The sequence below is a fragment of the Bos taurus genome, chromosome 6 (assembly GCF_002263795.3).
Source record: "Bos taurus isolate L1 Dominette 01449 registration number 42190680 breed Hereford chromosome 6, ARS-UCD2.0, whole genome shotgun sequence".
Lineage (NCBI taxonomy): Eukaryota > Metazoa > Chordata > Mammalia > Artiodactyla > Bovidae > Bos > Bos taurus.
The window spans coordinates 117,414,288-117,433,748 of record NC_037333.1 but is presented as its reverse complement, the minus strand read 5'-3'; the positions used below and the strand labels follow the sequence as shown (position 1 = coordinate 117,433,748).

At 52.8% G+C, this 19,461-nt stretch overlaps 2 protein-coding genes across 14 annotated transcripts in view; one reads left to right on the top strand and one right to left on the bottom strand.

The window, feature by feature from the left end:
• Positions 1-1,846, bottom strand: part of GAK (cyclin G associated kinase) — a 47,862-nt gene extending 46,016 nt beyond the window's left edge. Inside the window, 1 exon segment of one of the 3 annotated variants that reach the window (NM_001046084.2) lies at positions 1,585-1,846. In NM_001046084.2, the coding sequence (NP_001039549.1) occupies positions 1,585-1,729 (145 nt within the window). In that variant the 5' untranslated portion in view covers positions 1,730-1,846. 3 annotated transcript variants of the gene reach the window in all.
• A 116-nt stretch (positions 1,847-1,962) lies between these two features.
• TMEM175 (transmembrane protein 175) overlaps positions 1,963-19,461 on the top strand; it is a 21,249-nt gene continuing 3,750 nt past the window's right edge. For 4 of the 11 annotated variants that reach the window (XM_024993174.2, XM_059887466.1, XM_059887470.1 and 1 more), the window contains exons 1-7: positions 1,963-2,299; positions 13,529-13,689; positions 13,818-13,856; positions 15,280-15,377; positions 17,001-17,052; positions 17,175-17,787; positions 18,289-18,453. In XM_024993174.2, coding sequence (XP_024848942.1) covers positions 13,537-13,689; positions 13,818-13,856; positions 15,280-15,377; positions 17,001-17,052; positions 17,175-17,787; positions 18,289-18,453 — 1,120 coding nt within the window. In that variant the 5' untranslated portion in view covers positions 1,963-2,299; positions 13,529-13,536. 11 annotated transcript variants of the gene reach the window in all.

The window sequence follows — 19,461 nt, the reverse complement described above, 5'->3', positions numbered from 1 at the left end:
ACAGTGAGAATACTTACTTAATTACAGGAGTGTTAAACATGAGTACATTTGATGGCGCGATTGTTTCCCAACTCTCAGCGCTGTATCCCAGGACCTACAGGCTACATTCTGCCTTTCTAGAACCTGAAACATTCTGCCACTGTCCACACAGGTGCCCAGGAGTCTTGAGGTGCCCTCTCCGTGTTTATGGAAGAAGCCCACGCCCTCAGGCTGCTATTGTATGTGAAGGACTTCAGACAGGTCTCCTACTGGCCCAGTTCAGAAACAGCTTCACGAGCCTCACAAGCCCTAGGCTACCACTCCAGCTTAAGGGCAGGAAATCCACGGCTCCTGACCTGCTGGGAGAACGAAGCAACACGTGCTGCACAGCCAGGGCACTCGCGCTCCCAGTTCTTCATCCTGGGGGTCAAGCCACCAGCAGGACTTCCTCTCTCCCTGAGCCACCTCCCCAACCCTCCCCCAGGCCCCCTCCTCCGCCAGCCCTGCAGCTGAGCCCACTGTCTACCCACCAGGGTAGACACTTTGTTGACCTCTGGTCATCAGAGCGTGTGTCTCACCCGAACTTCCACAAGGTAGAAACCATGTACTGTGCACTGTGAATTTCTTAAAGAATCAAAACACCCGCCTGGTGTTTTCAGAATAAATGAACTGATGGGGGGGGGGGGGGGGGACACTTCTCATTACTAGATACACTGGCCTCTGCTTCGAAAAGAAGAGCCTGAGGTTTTCTCACCCAGTCACACCCAAAATCTGTTTCTGACAGTGGAGAAATACTGTGTGGTGGTGCTCTGGCCTTAGTGCCACCTGAGGACTTTAGGAAGGAGGTCCCCAGAACAGTCAGCACTCCCCAGCTCAAACTGAGCACAGGTGGCAGCAAGGCTGCGAAATCAGGGGGGTACCTCCGGCTTCAGCACCGGCCCCAAAGCCACGCGTTCAGCTGCTAAGTGCCACGGCTAAGGGAATCTTCCTGGCCAGACAAAGGAGCAAAATCTGGCCCAGGGAGCAGGGCTGTGCCAACAGGGGTGAGAAACTCTGCGTGAAGTAAAGAGGACATTCAGGAAGCCAGAGAGGGCACGCGGAAGTACCAAAGACGGCCCTGCCCGGCCTGCCAAGCAAGGTCCGCAGCGGTCACACCTGTTGGCTCGTCCTGTGGAAACTCGCCTGGGGTCTCAGACGGAGGTCGGGGAGAGGAACGCTCAGGGGCGAAGAGGCAGCGCGGCTGGCGGACACCGCACAGTGTGTACCCGCACCTGAGGAGGCCAGGACTACAGCCACCCACGCCCGAGCTCCTGGCAGCCAGGGGGCCGGCCCTGCGTCCGCCGACCCACCGTGGCCCTCGGAGCGAGAGGGACCACGGCTTCGCCTGCCCCCGCCGCACCGCCCGCCTGCAGACTCCAGCCTCCAGCCGCGGGGGTCCCGCCCGCCGGGCCAGCCTCCGCCCGGGCCGGGGGTCGGCCCACACCCGCCGGCGGGACTGCCACGGCCCGGCCCGGCCCGACCCCGAGCCTCCGACACGGAAGTGCCCGACCAGCGGCCGGCCTCCTCCCCCGCAGTCGCCGCCCGACCGGCCGCGGCCGCCCTCACCTTCAGCCAGGACCCGGCGCACCCGCAGCCGCAGCTCGCCCATCTCCACCGTCTGCCCCACGAAGTCCGTCTGGTCGCGGCCGGCCGCGCCCCCCAGGGAGCCCGGGCCCGCCAGGAAGTCGAGCGCGGACTGCAGCAGCGACATGGCGGCGGCCCGCGGCGGGCGCCGGCCCGAGGGCTCGGGGTCCGCGCGCGTCCGGGTCCGCTCGGCAACCGCCGCTCGCGAGCCGCACCAGCTTCCGCCCGACGCCGCGACGCAGGCGCGGGGGGCGCGACCCGCCCGGAAGAGCGCCGGCGCAGCACTTCCGCCGCGCCGGGGCCGCGCGTGCGCGGCGCCGCGGCCTCAGCGGACTTCCGGGTCACGCGCCTGCGGACCTCGGTGGGGCTTCCGGGTCGCGCGCCTGCTGGTTGAGGCGCCCGACCCTCGGAGGTCTCGCCCCCGGCCTGGCGCGCCCAACCGTCCCCGCTTGGCCGTTTCCGCGGAAGCTGGCGCTCGGGAGTTCCCGGGGCCTGGCTGCGCAGCGGGAGCTGCGGGCTGTGTGCGCGGAGCGCCAGGGCGCTGGCAATGTCCATCTTTTTTAGTTGCTCCCACTAAAGACCTGAAAAGCTCAGTTTTAGAAACCGAGATTGGTAGCTTCTGTAGAAAAAAGTCAGATCTGGCGGCACTGGACCCAGACTCCCGGGTGTCACCCACCACCTAGAGCTGCCCCCGCAGGTAAGACAGCATCGCTCGCCTGGCCCCTGGGCCGCTTCCTGGTCCCGGCGCGGGGCCCTGGAGCCGGATCCCCAGACAGCATCGTCACCCGCCCGGAGCTTCACAGAGATCTCTCTCCAGACAGGCTAGTGTGTGTTATCCTTGTAATAAAGCAGGTTAGTGCGTACAGGGCTTTACTGCTTGCCACATCCTTTTATAAGTGTTCGCCTTAGTGACCCTGGAGCATCTCGGAGAACTCCCACCCCACCCCACCCCGCCTTTGAGGTGACAAAACGGGCTCCGCAGTGGCATTACACGGCCAGCTGGCCGGGGTCTGCTGGGTACAGTTAGTGATCCAGCTTGAAGTCCACACAAGTCACACGACTTCTCCAGCCAGTGTTCGCCTGCTAAATGGAATACAAGGGTTGGGGGCTCAGGAAGGAGTCAGGCTGTGTTTGGGTGTCCCTAGCATATAGATGGCAGCTGAAGAGAGCCCTGAGGGGGACACGGTGGTTTTAGAAAGAGGATGCGGTCCTCAGAGGGGAGGAACAGCCAAGGAAGCAGGAATAAAACTAAGAGCATTGCATCCCAGGGCCACAGGAAGACGGGGGGAAGGAAGGGAGGGTAATGAGAAGTGACACATACCCCTTTAAAAGTAGGGAAAAGAGTGAAAGCTGTATGTTGGACTTAGCAACAATGAGATCTTTGGTGACCTTGCCAAGAATAACATTGTTTCATTGCAAAGCTCCCTTTAACCTAAGGAGAGGAGTATAGAAAGGAAGACAGATGGTAAGTGGAGGTAACTCAGTGCCTTGGTGTGGAGAGTTGAAGCTGGAGTGATGGTGGGGACTGGGGCAGCCTCCAGCCGCTAGCAGGGGCGGGGCGGGTGCCCAGGGGTCCCGTAGAAGGTGGGAGGGGATGATGTCCAGAGCATAGGGAAGCATTTGCTTTGGAAAATTGCTTCTCCTCGTAAAAGGAAATGGAGGAAGGTGTAGTACCTTTGTATGTCTGTTGGAATTAAAGTGAAGGAATTCTCTAATGACTTCTCTTCTTACTGTGAATAAGCAGAAGAAAACATCCACTGAAATTGAGAAGGGAGCTAAGATTGAAACAGTGCGAAAAAGATCTAAAGTAGCTTTTGTGGGAGACCTAGTGAATCACAGAGGAAAGCATGATGTTGCCCAGGGTGTGTTTGAGTTCAGAGGATGTGGGTTGTGCTGGTGTAACCTACAACCAGGTGCAGATTTCTAGACAGTGTGACTCCCTTGGGGACGAGAGTTTGTTCAGACTTTGTATTTCATGTTGCTGGAGCGCTTTTGATACTCATGCTGCCTGAGGAGCTGCAGTAGCACCATCTTAATCCAGTTCTGTGTCTCTGGACCACATCCCTCCTGGACTCGTAGCCCTGTGTTCTGAGGCGGCTCACCTCACATATGCACGCCTAAGGCTGCGTGCACAGTCTTTGTCACCAAACCTGTCCCTCTAATAGATTTCATAACAAAGACTACAATCAGAAGTTAGAAAGATTTAATAATGATGAATGGGTAAATTCATCAGAAGATGTAACAATCCTCAACAGTTCTGTCTCTGATAATAAAACTTCAAAATACATGAAGCAAAAACTAGTAGTTCTGCAAGGAGAGAGAGACAAACCCGCAGCTGTAGTTGGAAATTTCAATACTACTTTCTCAGGTAATGACAGAACAAATACCCAGAAAATGACCAAGGATGTGGCAGAGTTGAGTGATACCATCAACCAACTGGATTTAATGGGCATTTGTAGGATACACATTATCAAATATATAAGCAACATTTACCAAGATGTTTCATGTTCTGGGCAAATATGTTCCCTGACTACTATGGAATAAGCTAGAAATTAATAGCATGTATCTGGAAAATCATCCAAATATTTAAAAACCTGTTGACTCACTTGTACATTACCCATATATTAAAGGAGAAATCAAAAGGGAAATTAAAATTGTACACTGAACGGAAAAAATGAAAATGCAGCATTTCAAAAGTTGTCTCAAGTCATTCATCTTAATAAACTAGAGAACTAAGAGTGAATGAAACTCTTAAGTACAAAAAGGGAAATGATAAGTATTAGAGCAGAAATAAAGGACAATAGAGAAAAATCAACGAGACCAAAAGCTAATTCTTTGAGATGATAAATAAAATGAGTAACTTCTGCCAGGTTGAACAAGGGGAAAAAAGACTGACAATGTCATGAGTGAGCACGATGATGTCGTTGCTAAACGGGTAATCAGAGAACACGAACAACTTTCTGCCGATAAATGCAATCACTTGTACCAAGGGAACAAATTCCTTGGAAGACAGTGCTAAAACTCACTCCAGAAGAAATAGAAAAACCAGTATAGCCCTATAACTATTAAAGCATTGAATTTATAGTTTAAAACTTTTCCTCAAAGAAAACTCCATACCTAGATGGCTTTCCTGGGAATTCCACCAAACTAAAGAAGAAATATTACCAATTTTCTAGGGGTTCTTTAAACTGAAGGAAATGTTTGCCATCTCAATCTATAAGGATAGCATTATTCTAATGCCAAAATTTGACACAGACATTACAACAAAAAAAAATTGCAGACTAGTATTCTCATGCCAGAAATAAAAATTTTTATAAAACATTTTTTAGCAAACTGAATGCAACACTATATAAAAAGGATAATACAACGTTGACCAAGTGAAGTTCATCTTAGGAATGCAAAGTTGGCTTAATGTTCAAAAATGGATTAATGTAATTTACACTATTACAATGAAGAAGGAGACCAAATGGGTTTCCAAATCTCATCTCGAGATTTAGGGACTTCTTTCTGGCTATGATGGTAAGGAATCTCTGCAATTCAGGAGACCCTGGTTTGATCCTAGGTCAGGAAGATTCCCCTGGAGAAGGAAATGGCAACCCACTCCAGTATTCTTGCCTGGATAATTCCACGGACAGAGGAGCCTGGCAAGCTACAGTCCATGGGGTTCAAAGAGTCAGACACGACTGAGCAATTAACACACACAAGACACAGGAAAAGCATCTGATGGGGACTTCCCTGGTTATCCAGTGGTTACGACTCCATGCCATCACTGCAGGGGGTGCAGGGTCAATCCCACATGCCGTGTGGCCAAAAAAAAAATTTTTTTTAAGCATTTGACAAAATTCAGCATCCATTCCTGATTTTTTTAAAGAAAAAAACACTGTCGGCAAGCTAGGAGTAAAATGAAGCTTTTTCAGCATGATAAGGACATCTATGAAATATCTATAGCTGACATAATGGAATGATGAAAGACTGAGGAGCAAGTATTCAACATTATACTAGAAACTTTAGCCAGTGTAATGAGACAAGAAATTAAAGCTTCCAGGTTGGAAAGGAATAAGTAAGATGTTTATTTGAAGATAACATGATCGTCCACGTCAGACTTTCCTCACCTTGGGCACGGACATTGTGGACCAGATAGTGGGTTGAGGAGGGATGTTTCCAGCGCACCATAGGGCCTTTGGCAGCACCTCTCTCTCAGCCCCCTGGATACCAGTAACGCACCACTGTCACAGCCAAAATTGTCTCCAGGCACTGCAAATGTCCCTTAAGGGGAAACTGCCCTCAGTTGAGAGTCACTACTCTAGGTGAAAAATATCCATGGAAACTACAAAAAGAGCTACTAGAACTGATGGTTTTAGCAGAGTTATAGAATATAAGGTTAATAAACAAAAAAGTTCTATTTCCAAATAGCTAGCAACAAATATTGGAAGTTGAAATTAGAAAAAACACTATTTACAATAGTGTCAACAGATATTAAATTTTGAAGATAATCTGTAATAGAGATGGAAGATTTATAACTGAAAACTAGGCAACTTTGCTCTGAAAACCCTTAATAAGTGGAAAGTTACACAGTATTCATTAATTTAGAAAATTCAGTATTGTTAGGACATCAAATCAATCTACACATTCAATGTCATCCCAGTTAAAATCCTATCATATGTCTTTAATTGACACATTTTAAAATTCATTTGGAACAGCAGAGAGCTAGAATAGCCAAAGCAAGTTTGAACAAGGACAAATTTTTATGACTTACACTATGTAACTTCAGTTCTTGTAAAAGTACAGTAATCTAAATAGTGTGGTTTTGCTGTAAAGATACATAAGTAGATCAGTGGACCCACAAGTATAAATATAGTCAGTTGATTTTGAATAAAGGTAATTAATTGGAGAAAGGATAGTCTTTTCAACAAATGATGCTGGAAAAATTGGATATCCATGTTTAAAAAAAGACTTAATCCATACCTTGCATCATATACAGAAAAAAACCCATAAAACTTCTAGAAAGCCACCCGTGAGAGTTTCTAATATGGCACCAAAGAACAAGCCGTAAAAAAGTAGATAAACAACAAAAATGAAGAACAAGAGTCGATAAACAGGACTTCACCAGACTTAGGGACCTCACAGTGTATGTTGCAGACGTGCTTCAGCAGGTGAGTGCATGAACTGGTACACAGATAAAACAGTATCATGCAAGGATAAAAAGAAAGGAGCCAGAAGCCACAAAAAAGACACAGAGGACCTCAGAAGCACACCACCAGGTGAAAGGAGCCACTCTGAAAGCACCACGTACTGTGGATTCCAGCTCCACAATGTTCTGGAAAAGGCAAGACTGAAGACAAGTGAAGACATCGGTGGTTGCCAGGGTTTTGGGGTGGGGAGGGATGAATAGAGGCAGCACACGGGGGTCTTAGGGCTTGAAGCCCTTTCGTGTGACGCTGTGACAGTGAACACAGGCGTGCACTTGTCAACACCCTTAAAGCTACAACACAATGATGTGTCCATGTTGGCTCATCACCTGAGCCACGCTAACGTCGGATGTTAATGACGGGGACAGTCGGGGAGGGGGACTGGTGACTGAGAGTTCTCTGCACTTTCCCTTCAGTTATTCTGCAGACTCAAAACTGCTTTGAAAAGCAGTCTGTCGACCTGAATGTGTATGTGCGTCCGTGCTCAGTCGTGTTTGACTCTGACCCTGTGGGCTGTAGCCCGCCAGGCTGCTCTGTCCATGGGATTTCCCAGGCAGGAATACCGGAGTGGGTTGCCATTTCCTTCTCCAGGGGATCTTCCTCACCAAGGGATAGAACCTGAATCTCTTGTGTCTCCTGCATTGGCAGTGGATTCTTTACCATTGAGCCACCTGGGAAGCTCTAAATACATACGTATATGTACGTATACACATACATACACATATACATGAGAGAGAGAATGAAAAGGCAGCCCACTCTGGGAGAAAATATCTGATAATGCACTTGTATGTGGAATACAATGTGTATATATATATATATAGAAAAGTACATGAGCCCTGCACACTCTTCACAGCAATTTCCACACTCGTGAAGGAGCTGAAATGCTCTTTGTGACTTAGTCCTGGCTTACTTCAGGTGCACCTCCCAGTCTGAGGAAGTGGAAATCCCAGAAGTGGAATTACTGGATCCTATATTAATCCTCCTGGCATCTGGTCCCATCACTTCATGGCAGATAGATGGGGAAAAAGTGGAAACAGTGACAGATTTTATTTTCTTGGGCTCCAAAATCATTGCAGATGGTGACTGCAGCCATGAAAGTAAAAGATGTTTGCTCCTTGGAAGAAAGGAAAGGAAAGTGAAGTCGCTCAGTCGTGTCCGACGCTTTGCGACTCCATGGGCTGTAGCCTACCATGCTCCTCTGTCCATGGGATTTTCCAGGCAAGAGTACTGGTGTGGGTTGCCATTTCCTTCTCCAGAGGATCTTTCTGATCCAGGGATCAAACCTGGGTCTCCCGCATTGTAGGCAGACGCTTTACTGTCTGAGCCACCAGCTATGACAAATCTAGACAGCGTATTAAAAAGCAGACAACTCACTCCAGTATTCTTGTCTGAGAAATCCATGGACAGAGGAGCCTGGCATGATAATAAATATACATTGTAAGTATTAAAAAAAAAAAAGCAGAGACATCACTTTACCAACAAAGGTCTATATAGTCAAAGCTCTGGTTTTTCCAGTAGTATGTATAGATGTGAGAGTTGGACATAAAGAAGGCCGAGAGCTGAAAAATTGATGCTTTCGAACTGTGGTGCTGATGAAGACTCTTGAGAGTTCCTTGGACAGCAAGGAGATCCAACCAGTCAATCCTAAAGGAAATCAGCCCTAAATGTTCATTAGAAGGACTGAAGCTGAAGCTCCAATACTCTGGCCACCTGATGCAAAGAACCAGTTCACAGGAAAAGATCCTGATGTTGGGAAAGATTGAGGGCAAGAAGAGAAAGGGGCGACAGAGGATGAGATGGTTGGATGGCATCACTGACTCAGTGGACGTGAGTTTGAACAAACTTAGAGAATTAGTGAAGAATAGGAGCCTGGCATGCTGCAGTCCATGAGGTTGCAGAGTCAGACATGACTTGGTGACTGAACAACAACAATGTTAATTCTCTGTTTAAAATTTTGAGAAACCTCTGTCCTATTTTCCGCAACAGCTACAGTGTATATGTTCCCACCAGCAGTGCACCAAGCTGCTGTTTTCTCCAAGTTCTCACTAAAAGTCGCTGCTGTCCTTCATTTATCTGTGTGATAGCCATCCTAGGGGTGAATGTCTTGTGGTTTTGATTTGCTTTTCTCAATACAATCAAATGATGTTGAACATCTTTTGATGTGTTTATTGGCCGATGGAATATCTTCTTTGGAGAAATGTCTTGTCACATCCTTTGCCTGTTTTTTGAGTTGGGCTGTCTTTTTACTGCTATAAACAGAACTCTATTTATATTTTGGATGCTAGAGTCTTACCAGATACATAATATGCACATATTTTCTCCCATTCTGCGGGTTGTCTTTTTCTTCATAGTGGCCTTTAAGCACCAAAGTCGCGATTCTGACGAGCTCCAGTTTATGATTGTTGTTGTTTGTGCTTTCGGTGTTACACTTAAGAATTCTTTGCAGAGTGTGAGGCCATGCAGATGTTCTCCAATGTCTTAGCTCTTACATTTAGGCATTCGATCCACTTTTAGTTAATTTTTGTATGTGGCATGAGGTAATACCCAAATTCATTCTTTTGTGTGTGGATATCCAGTTGTCTCAGCAATATTTGTTTAAAAGACTGTTCTTTCCCCATTGAATGGTCATGACACACTTATTGCAAGTCAGTGGAGTGTGAACATAATGGTTTACCTCTGATCTCTGAGTTCTCGTGCATTGATCTGTATGTCTGTCTTTACACTGTTACTGCACTGACTTGATTACCATAGCTTTGCACTGAGTGCTGAAATTGAGAAGTGTGAGTTCTCAGCGGTGTTCTTCTCAAGACTGTTTTGGCTGCTCCTTAAATACCCAAAGGTTCCTTACATTTCCATATGAATTTTCGGGTCAGCTTGTAAATTTCTAGTCAGCATCACTACCAACAAAGCTAGTGGAGGTGATGGAATTCCAGTTGAGCTATTTCAAATTCTAGAAGATGATGCTGTGAAAGTGCTGGACTCAATATACCAGCAAATTTGGAAAACTCAGCAGTGGCCACAGGACTGGAAAAGGTCAGTTTTCATTCCAATCCCAAAGAAAGGCAATGCCAAAGAATGCTCAAACTACTGCACAATTGCACTCATCTCACACGCTAGCCAAGTAATGCTCAAAATTCTCCAAGCCAGGCTTCAGCAATACGTGAACCGTGAACTTCCAGATGTTCAAGCTAGTTTTAGAAAAGGCAGAGGAACCAGAGATCAAATTGCCAACATCTGCTGGATCATCAAAAAAGCAAGAGAGTTCCAGAAAAACATTTATTTCTGCTTTATTGACTATGCCAAAGCCTTTGACTGTGTGGATCACAATAAACTGTGGAAAATTCTGAAAGAGATGGGAAAACCAGACCACCTGACCTGCCTCTTCAGAAACCTATATGCAGGTCAGGAAGCAACAGTTAGAACTGGACATGGAACAACAGACTGGTTCCAAATAGGAAAAGGAGTACGTCAAGGCTGTATATTGTCACCCTGCTTATTTAACTTCTATGCAGAGTATATCATGAGAAACACTGGGCTGGAAGAAGCACAAGCTGGAATCAAGATTGCCAGGAGAAATATCAATAACCTCAGATATACATATGATACCACCCTTATGGCAGAAAGTGAAGAGGAACTAAAAAGCCTCTTGATGAAAGTGAAAGTGGAGAATGAAAAAGTTGGCTTAAAGCTCAACATTCAGAAAACTAAGATCATGGCATCTGGTCCCATTACTTCATGGGAAATAGATGGGGAAACAGTGGAAAAACAGTGTCAGACTTTATTTTTTGGGCTCCAAAATCACTGGAGATGGTGATTGCAGCCATGAAATTAAAAGACGCTTACTCCTTGGAAGGAAAGTTATGACCAACCTAGATAGCATATTCAAAAGCAGAGACATTACTTTGCCAACAAAGGTCCGTCTAGTCAAGGCTATGGTTTTTCCAGTGGTCATGTATGGATGTGAAAGTTGGAGTGTGAAGAAAGCTGAATGCTGAAGAGTTGATGCTTTTGAACTGTGGTGTTGGAGAAGACTCTTGAGAGTCCCTTGGACTGCAAGGAGATCCAACCAGTCCATCCTAAAGGAGATCAATCTTGGGTGTTCTTTGGAAGGACTGATGCTAAAGCTGAAACTCCAGTACTTTGGCCACCTCACGCGAGGAGTTGACTCATTGGAAAAAACTCTGATCCTGGGAGGGATTGGGGGCAGGAGGAGAAGGGGACGACAGAGGATGAGATGGCTGGATGGCATCACCGACTCGATGGACATGAGTTTGGGTGAACTCCAGGAGTTGGTAATGGACAGGGAGGCCTAGCATGCTGCACTTCATGGGGTTGCAAAGAGTCAGACACGACTGAGCAACTGAACTGAACTGTAAATTTCTACGTGGAAGGCAGATGGAATTTGGAGAGGGATTGCGTTGAACCTGTAAGTAAATTTGGGAAGTATTGCCATCTTAACAATATTAAGTTCTCTAATCCTTCGACAGAGGATGTCTTCCATTTATTGGGGCCTTCTTTAATCTCAACCATGTTTTACATTCATTTAAAAAGTTTATTCCTGGGTATTTTTGATGTATTATAAATGCGGTTGCTTTCTTAAATGTGCTGTGGGTTGGTTATCAGTGGCGAGTGGAAATGCAGCTGCTCCATGCGTTGCCCTTGTTCCTGCAGCCTTGCTGGACTCATTCACTCTAACAGCTTCCTTGTGTGGGTTCCTTAGGGTTCTCTTTGTACAGCATCGCATCGTCTGCAGAGAAAGACGGTTTCTGTGTGCTTCTAGCTCATTCTCCTTGCTCAGCTGCCATGTCTGGAAGTCCCAGCACAACGTCGGGAGTAGAGGCCTTTGTCACGCCTCTGGTCTGAGATGGGACCGTTCCTCAGGGTTCTCACCATTGAGTATGATGTTTGCCCTTTATCAGGTTGATAAAGTTTCCTTACATTCCTATTTTGTCGAATAGTTTTTATCATGAAGAAGTGTTAGATTTTGTCAAATGCTTTTTCTGCATTAAGATGATGGTTTTTGTCTTTTTTTCTATTAATATGGTGTGTTACAGTAATTGATTTTTTAATTTTAAACCAACCTTACATGCCTGGAATGAATCCCACTTGGCATGATATATAATTCTTTCTATATGTTACAGAATTCCATTTGTTAACATTTTGTTGAGAATTTCTGTGTCTATATTTGATCTTTACTGACTTTCTGAATAAAATTTAATTGAAAACAACTTAAACATGCAAAAAGTGCAGGAAGCAATGTAACGGGCATCTGTCCCCAAAGCTGGCCCCAAAGAAGCCTACCACGGCCGGTCCTGCCTGTCAGACGCCCCTCCCTCCCACCTTCCCCTGCTCCGTTGCCCTCCCTTTTGTAAAGTAAAAGGATTCTGTTAGTGCCAGCTCCTCCCGCTGATGACAGGTGAAAACTCTGGGCAAAATATTAGAAGAAAACGTGCACAAAAGGCAACACGTTGAAAAGGGGGCTGGACCTTGAAGAGTGACGCACGCCTGAGGCTTCGGGGTTTCCCAGTCCTCCTTCTCTGGCTTGGACCCCAGGCCAGCTCCAGTAGTGGGCCAGGCAGTGAGGGCCGCTGTAGCCCGTTTTTCTGCCTGTAGGAACTATGGATGGGGCCCCTACAAGCGGGAGACCATGAGGGAGGAGCAAAGAGCGAGAATCATCCAAATGGTCTGGACAGGAACAAAGCTGGAGGACTCGAGCAGACATCAGGACTGACGTGAGGCTGCATGAAGGTAGTGTGATGCCGCAAAGGACGGGCGCCTCATCCCCGGCAGGATGGGCGCTCCCAGAGACACCCCGCGAATGTGTCTGTCAGTGTTTGACCAAGGTGCCTGCAAAGGCAGTTCAGTGGAGCAGGGACAGTCGTTTAAACAAAAAGTGTTGGCATAATCAGACATCCATCTGCAGGAAAGGGAAACTTGACTGTACTTTGCATGTTATATAAAACTCAAAATTGATCATCAGACCTCAAACTTTAAAACTTCTAGAAGAAAACAGAAAATCTCTGTGATCTTGGGTTCAGCATATCTAAAAATTGTTAGATATGACACCAAAAGAATAATCCATAAAAGAAAAAGTGGTAAGTTAGAGTTCATCAAAATTTAAAACTTATATTCTTCTAGGGACTTCCCTGATGGATAGGAATCCTCCTTGCAGCGCAGGGGACACAGGTTCAATCCCTGGTTTTGGATGATGCAATGAAGACTCGAGGCAGTCAAATAAATAAATATTTTAAAAAAGAAACTTACATCCTCCTGAAGATTGGTAAGAGAAGGAAAGGCAAGTCACAGATTTGGAGAAAATGTCTGCAAATTACACTTCTAACAAAGGACTTCTAACCACAATGTGGAAAGAATTGTCAAAATTCAACACGAATACAAATAATCCCCCAAAAAAGTGAACTGAAGACTCTAGCAGGCACAGAAGGTGCACGGGTGAAAAGTGGGAACGTGGGGACACTCAGCTGGTCAGTGTGAAGCACAGGTCGGACCACAGTGAATGGCATGTCTGTCAGCACAGCTAAGATTGAAAAGTCATCAAACTTATAAAGAGCCTCCAAACCTGGAGGGGAGCAGCTGCAGCGCTCACTGCGGTGGGCGTGCAAACCCCGTCAATGGTTTGGCAGTTTCCTGTAAAGCTGACGTAGCGGAGGGCCCAGCAGACCCCTCTGAGGCACCCGCCCCAGGAACACCGCGCCGGCTCAGACCCGTGCTTCTTTCAGGCTCCACCATGTCTGGGCCCCAGGCTCCGGAGCCGACGCTCGAGGGGCAGGCAGACGCCTCCGCGGGCTCTCCAGACGAGGACGCGGCCGAGGGGATCCAGCACTCGCATCGTATGCTCAGCTTCAGCGACGCACTGCTGTCCATCATCGCCACCGTGATGGTCCGTGGGGGCCCCAGGCTGCTGAGGGGTGGGAGGGGCGGCCGGGCCAGCCCGAGTGCCAACACGGGCACCCAGGGAGCGGTTGGTGCACAGGGAGCATCCCTGGACCCGCGCTGTGTCTGTTGTAGATCCTGCCCGTGACCCACACAGAGATCTCCCCAGAGCAGGTACTTGGGAACGGTCTGCAGTGACAGCATGCAGGCGGGGCCCAGGAGGCTCAGCCCATGGGCTCAAGGCTGGGCTCCTGGCTGGGGGCACCTGGTTGGGGGGCTGGGGCCAGGCTGTCCGCCACCGCTCCCCCAGAGCCTGCCAGCCCCATCCTGGCTTGTGAATGAAGGCGGTGCCCTCGGGCTGAGCCCTGAGGAGACCTGAGAAGGGTGGGGGCACCTGGTGGTTGGCATGCACACTCCCCCCGCTCTGTGCCATGGCCCCTGGGGTGGCCCACCAAGCAGGTGCTGGGGAGCAGAGGGGCCAGCGTGTGAGCAGGGAGGAGAGTGGGAAAGCAGGTAAGGCCACGTTCGCATTGCTAGTCAGCTTGGAGCGTCTCCACCTGGTAAGTGAGACAGCGACATGTCCAGCCCCTCCAAGGCCAGCCCTGACCCGGGAGGGGACAAGTCCCTGGGCGTGTGCATGCCCAGGGCCGCACTCAGCCCCTCGTGGCCACTCTGGCGCTGGTCTGTGCAGGGCCAGCGTGGGGCCGCGGTCTGGCTCCAGCTTGGATGCTGCTGGGAATCTTCTCAGAGAGGTGGTGTCGTTGCTTCTCACGGAGTTTGAACGAGACCGAGATGCGGGTTGAGCCCGATGGCCTTGGCAAAGGGCCATGCGGCCTTCTCTGCTCCAGGGAGCCGCCTCCCCACAGGGGCCCGCGGGCTGCGCTCAGGAAAGCCATGTGCCGCGGGGCCTGGGCGCTCTTGCTGCTCTGGAACCTTCTGGGGACTCCAGTGCCCCCGCTTTCAGAACAGGGAGGCAGGTGTTTATGGGAGATGCCGAAGGTGACGGGGACCTGTGGGCCTGGAGCGCCTTGCTGCTGACCGCCACGGGGAAGTCCCCAGTCTGCGTGCCGACTGGCCCGGAAGGGCTCTGAGCCAGACTGTGGCTGGGACAGTCCTTCAGGGCGGGTGCCGTGGGCTGGGGCGGGCTCCCTGTGGCTGGCAGCCGGCGCCAAGGAGAAGGCTCATTGAGACCACAGGACCCGGGGATCCAGAAACTAGGACTGCTCACATGGGCTCAGAGGACCTGCGGACAGGACGAGGCGTTGGTTTTGCGTCTGGATTTTCCAATGATGGTGATGCGTGAGCCCTCTCCTGTGCTGCCTGGCGTGCGGTCACACAGCCTCTCGCCAGGCCTCACACAGCCCCGGGACCACTCATCTGGCAATGCCATAACTCTCTGTGGCTGCCAGGCTCGTGGTCACGCTGCCAAGGTCCTGGGAGAGGCCTGAGGCCTTTCTGCCTCCAGAGCAGGCATTCCAGGGGGCTGCATGTCAGGAGGGGCCCCAGGGCCAGCCTGGACGAGGCTAAGCCTGGGTGTGTCCCAGGGCGCAGCGCTGTCCCAGGCAAATGGGGTCAGTGGGAGGCACTTCTGTTGCAGGAGTTTGACAAGAGTGTCCAGAGGCTCCTCGCCACCAGGATTGCCGTCTACCTGATGACCTTCCTCATTGTGACTGTGGCCTGGGCGGCCCACACGAGGTACAGTGGGCTGGGGCCTGTGCTCGGGAGGCAGCCAGTGGGATGTGCACCCAGCGGGTGTGGCCTCGCCTGGCCCAGGGTCAGGCTGGGGGCGGGTGTGCACGGGTGGATGGCCGCCCCTACCCACTCCCCACGGAGGCCTCTCGCACACCACTGCTTTCATGGGCACATTGCCACGGCAGCACACCCCAGGCCTGGATGATGACAGGGTGCTGGGCACAGCACTGAGGAAAAGCATCCTCAGGACCCCAGGGGAACTGGGCCCCGGAGCTGTGGTGATGAGCCCCACAGGCGGGGGGTCCAGGAGGCCCCCACACCCCAGGGGAGCAGGATCCCAGAGCTGTGGTGACGAGCCTCCATGGGCGGGGGGTGCAGGAGGCCCCCAGACCCCAGGGAAGCAGAATCCCAGAGCTGTGGTGACGAGCCCTCATGGGCGGGGGGTCCAGGAGGCCCAAGACCCCAGGGGAACTGGGCCCTAGAGCTGTGGTGATGAGCCCCCACAGGCAGGGTGTCCAGGAGGCCCCCAGACTGCAGGGGAACTGGGCCCTAGAGCTGTGATGATGAGCCCCCATGGGCAGAGTGTCCAGGAGGCCCCCAGACCCCAGGGGAGCAGGATCCCAGAGCTGTGGTGACAAGCCCTCATGGGCGGGGGGTCCAGGAGGCCCCAGACCCCAGGGGAACTGGGCCCTGGAGCTGTGGTGATGAGCCCCCACAGGCAAAGGGTCCAGGAGGCCCCCAGACCACAGGGGAACTGGGCCCCAGAGTTGTGGTGATGAGCCCCCATGGGCAGGGGGTCCAGGAGGCCCCCAGACCCCAGGGGAGCAGGGTCCCAGAGCTGTGGTGACGAGCCCCACAGGTGGGGTGTCCAGGAGGCCCCCAGACCCCAGGGGAACCGGGCCCCAGAGCTGTGGTGATGAGCCCCCATGGATAGGGGGTCCAGGAGGCCCCCAGACCCCAGGGGAGCAGGGTCCCAGAGCTGTGGTGACGAGCCCCACAGGTGGGGGGTCCAGAAGGCCCCCAGACCCCAGGGGAACCAGGCCCCGGGGCTGTGGTGATGAGCCCTACAGGCTGGGGGTCCAGGAGGCCCCCGGGGTGGAGACACCCCCCGCTGGGATGCTGGGGGCTCAAGAAGGTGAGCCTGCGAGGCAGCGGCATGCAGATTGCGAGTTTCTCGCGACACTGTCCTGCATGTGTGTCTCCAGCAGAGTGGGCATCTCTGGTGGGCACAGGTGACTCCTGTCAAGGCTTCGAGGGATCCCTCCCTGCCTCCTTATTCACAGAAAGTGAGGCAGCCCAGGGGCTGCCCGTCCCAGTCCTGCCGGGAGCCGCGCAGGCCGTGGGCACGGCCGGTGCCAGTCAGCCCAGCAGCGGCCTGTCTGGGGTTCAGCAGCGCCCCCACTCTCTGACGCAGGGGCCGCGGCCTGGGCTTCTGACTGAAAGAAGCACCTGGGCCCTCGGGCGCCCTGGGCCCTGGCCCAGCAGAGACCTCCCTGAGGGGAGCAGGCCGCATCCTCGGGGCTCTTCCCATCTCAGTGTGAAGCCATCAGGAGAGTGTCTGTGTCTCACGCCATCAGAGCCACATTTATTCACAGTGACTTCTGTTCTTTTCCTTGAATTGTTCAGGTTGTTCCAAGTTGTTGGGAAAATAGACGACACGCTTGCCCTGCTCAACCTGGTGAGTCTTTCCTTCGGTTCCTGGGTTAGAGCTCCACGCTCCAGGAGCCAGGGCCGGTGGTCAGCCCTGGGTGTGCAGGGCTGGCCCCACGGCCGCCCTCAGCCACACCCACTCCCTCCCAGGCCTGCATGATGACCATCACCTTCCTGCCGTTCACCGTGAGTCACAGGGGCTTCCGGCCCCACTTCCACCCCGGGCCCAGCCGCCCTCCACTGACCCCAGAACACGCCCTCCTAAAGCTCTCAGACTCGTGGGCAGTCGGCCTGGACCATGTGGTTGCAGAGGTTTCCGGGAGCCGGCCAGTTCCCGTCACGGGGCGTGGGTTGGGGTGGGGGTGGGGAGACGCCTGCCCAGCCCCCGGAGCCCCCGGCCTCCTGGCCGAGCTGGGCTCATCCCTGCAGGTGACCCACCATCTGCTCACCCAGCAGCTCCTGGATTCGGAGGGAGGGCCATGCTCTGAGCGCAGTGCGTCACAGAGGGTTGGGGTCTGGGGAGCCTTTATGAGCCTGAAAACCTTCAGCTTTAAAGGCTTCAAGCTTCGGCCCAAGGGCTCCTGTAGCAGAGACGCTCCCTTCCCTGATGGCTCCGCAGTGGCCCAGGCATGGCCCAGCGGACTCGCGGGGGCCCTGATATGGGTTTTTCTGGCTGCAGTTTTCCTTGATGGTGACCTTCCCCGAGGTGCCTCTGGGCATCTTCCTGTTCTGCATGTGTGTGATCGCCATTGGGGCCGTGCAGGTAGGATGCGTGCCTTCTGTGTCTCAGGGCACAGCTGTGGCATGGGCTCAGGCCCCACTGAGGGGCCTGTGCAGACCGTGGGCTCGGGCCCCGCTGAGGGGCCGTGCAGACCGTGGGCTCGGGCCCCGCTGAGGGGCCGTGCAGACCATGGGCTCGGGCCCCGCTGAGGGGCCGTGCACACTGTGGGCTCGGGCCCCGCTGAGGGGCTGTGCAGACCGTGTGCTCGAGCCGCCCGCTGAGGGGCCTGTGCAGACCACGGGCTCGGGCCACCTGCTGAGGGGCTGTGCAGACCGTACCTGCCAGGGCGCGCCTGCCCCAGGCACCCGCTTGGGGCCCGAGCCCCCATCCTGATGTGGACAGAGAATGAGATGGGGCCCGGCGCCCTCAGGCTGGGCTGAGACCCCACGCCCGCCCAAGCAGCGCGAGGGTCCCACTGCCCTCACCCCCGGCCCTCCTGTGGCGCCCGCGTGAGCCCACCTGTAGCTGCAGCGTTTCCCACAGGCGCTGATCGTGCTCTACGCCTTCCACTTCCCGCACCTCCTAAGCCCCCAGATCGAGCGCTCTGCCCACCGCGGCCTCTACCGGCAGCGCGTCCTGGGCATCATCGTGCGGGGCCCCGCGCTCTGCCTGGCCGCCGCCGGCTTCTCCCTCTTCTTCTACCCCGCGGTGAGTCCAGCGCCTGCCCAGTGCCACCACAGCGCAAACCAGCGGGCCCGGGATGGTGGCCCTCTACACGCGTGTGGGGCTGTGACCCACTGAGAGAGGAAGTGTGGAAAGACCTTCCCGAGCCAGGAAGGACAGAAGTGGAGGAAAGGGAGCTGCAGGCACGGTGGGCTGGCCCCACAGAGTGCCGGGAGACGGAGCGTAGGGAGACGCCTGATTCTGTCCTGGCTGAGCTGCAGCTGGAGACGCTGCACTTACACGGGTGGGAATATAAGCCCCACCAGCGGCAACTCAGGGCAGCTCCTGCCTTTACCTGCTCTCTGGTGAAGCAGAGTGAACCCTTAAACCCAAGCATCACAAGAAGTGTGAAGGAGTGCATTTTAACTGTCTAGTAAATGTTTCAAGAGAATTCCAAATTTAAAATAGACTAAAAATAAAATAAAATAGACTGGCAAGGGCCGCAGAGCCACAGCCTGGAGGGTGGAGCTGGGGGCTGGGCCCAGGGTCCAGGGTCCCCGGCTCAGGCCACGGGTGGGGCAGGGGAGATGACGTGTCCCCTCACCATGTGGGGGCTGCACCTCCCAGTGGCCCCCACTCCTGCTGGTCAGGGGCCAGGCGCAGTGACCCTGACCGTGGCCTTTAGTGGGCGCTCCCCATGGACAGGGCAGGCCAGCAGGGGTGAAGCTCAGAGACAGAGGGCAGGACTGGGGTTTGCAGTTTCCGCGCTGCAGGTCAGTCAGCCCCCGGCTTGGCTGGGCTCAGGCAGTGGAGGTTGTCGTGTGGAGGACAGAGGGCCCAGCCGGTGTGGAATGAGCAGCCTGGGTGAGGATCAGGCAGAGCGGAGGCCCCTGGGCGGGCACTGTGGGTGCCATGAGGCGCCTGGGCAGGGAGGTGACTGGACCCTTGCGTGGTAACAGCAAGGGGGGGTGGGCACTGGGCTGCCACAAAGCGGGGAGGGTCTTCGTGGGGCTGGGGCCCAGGTCACCCCTCCGCCATGTCCCACCTTCCTGC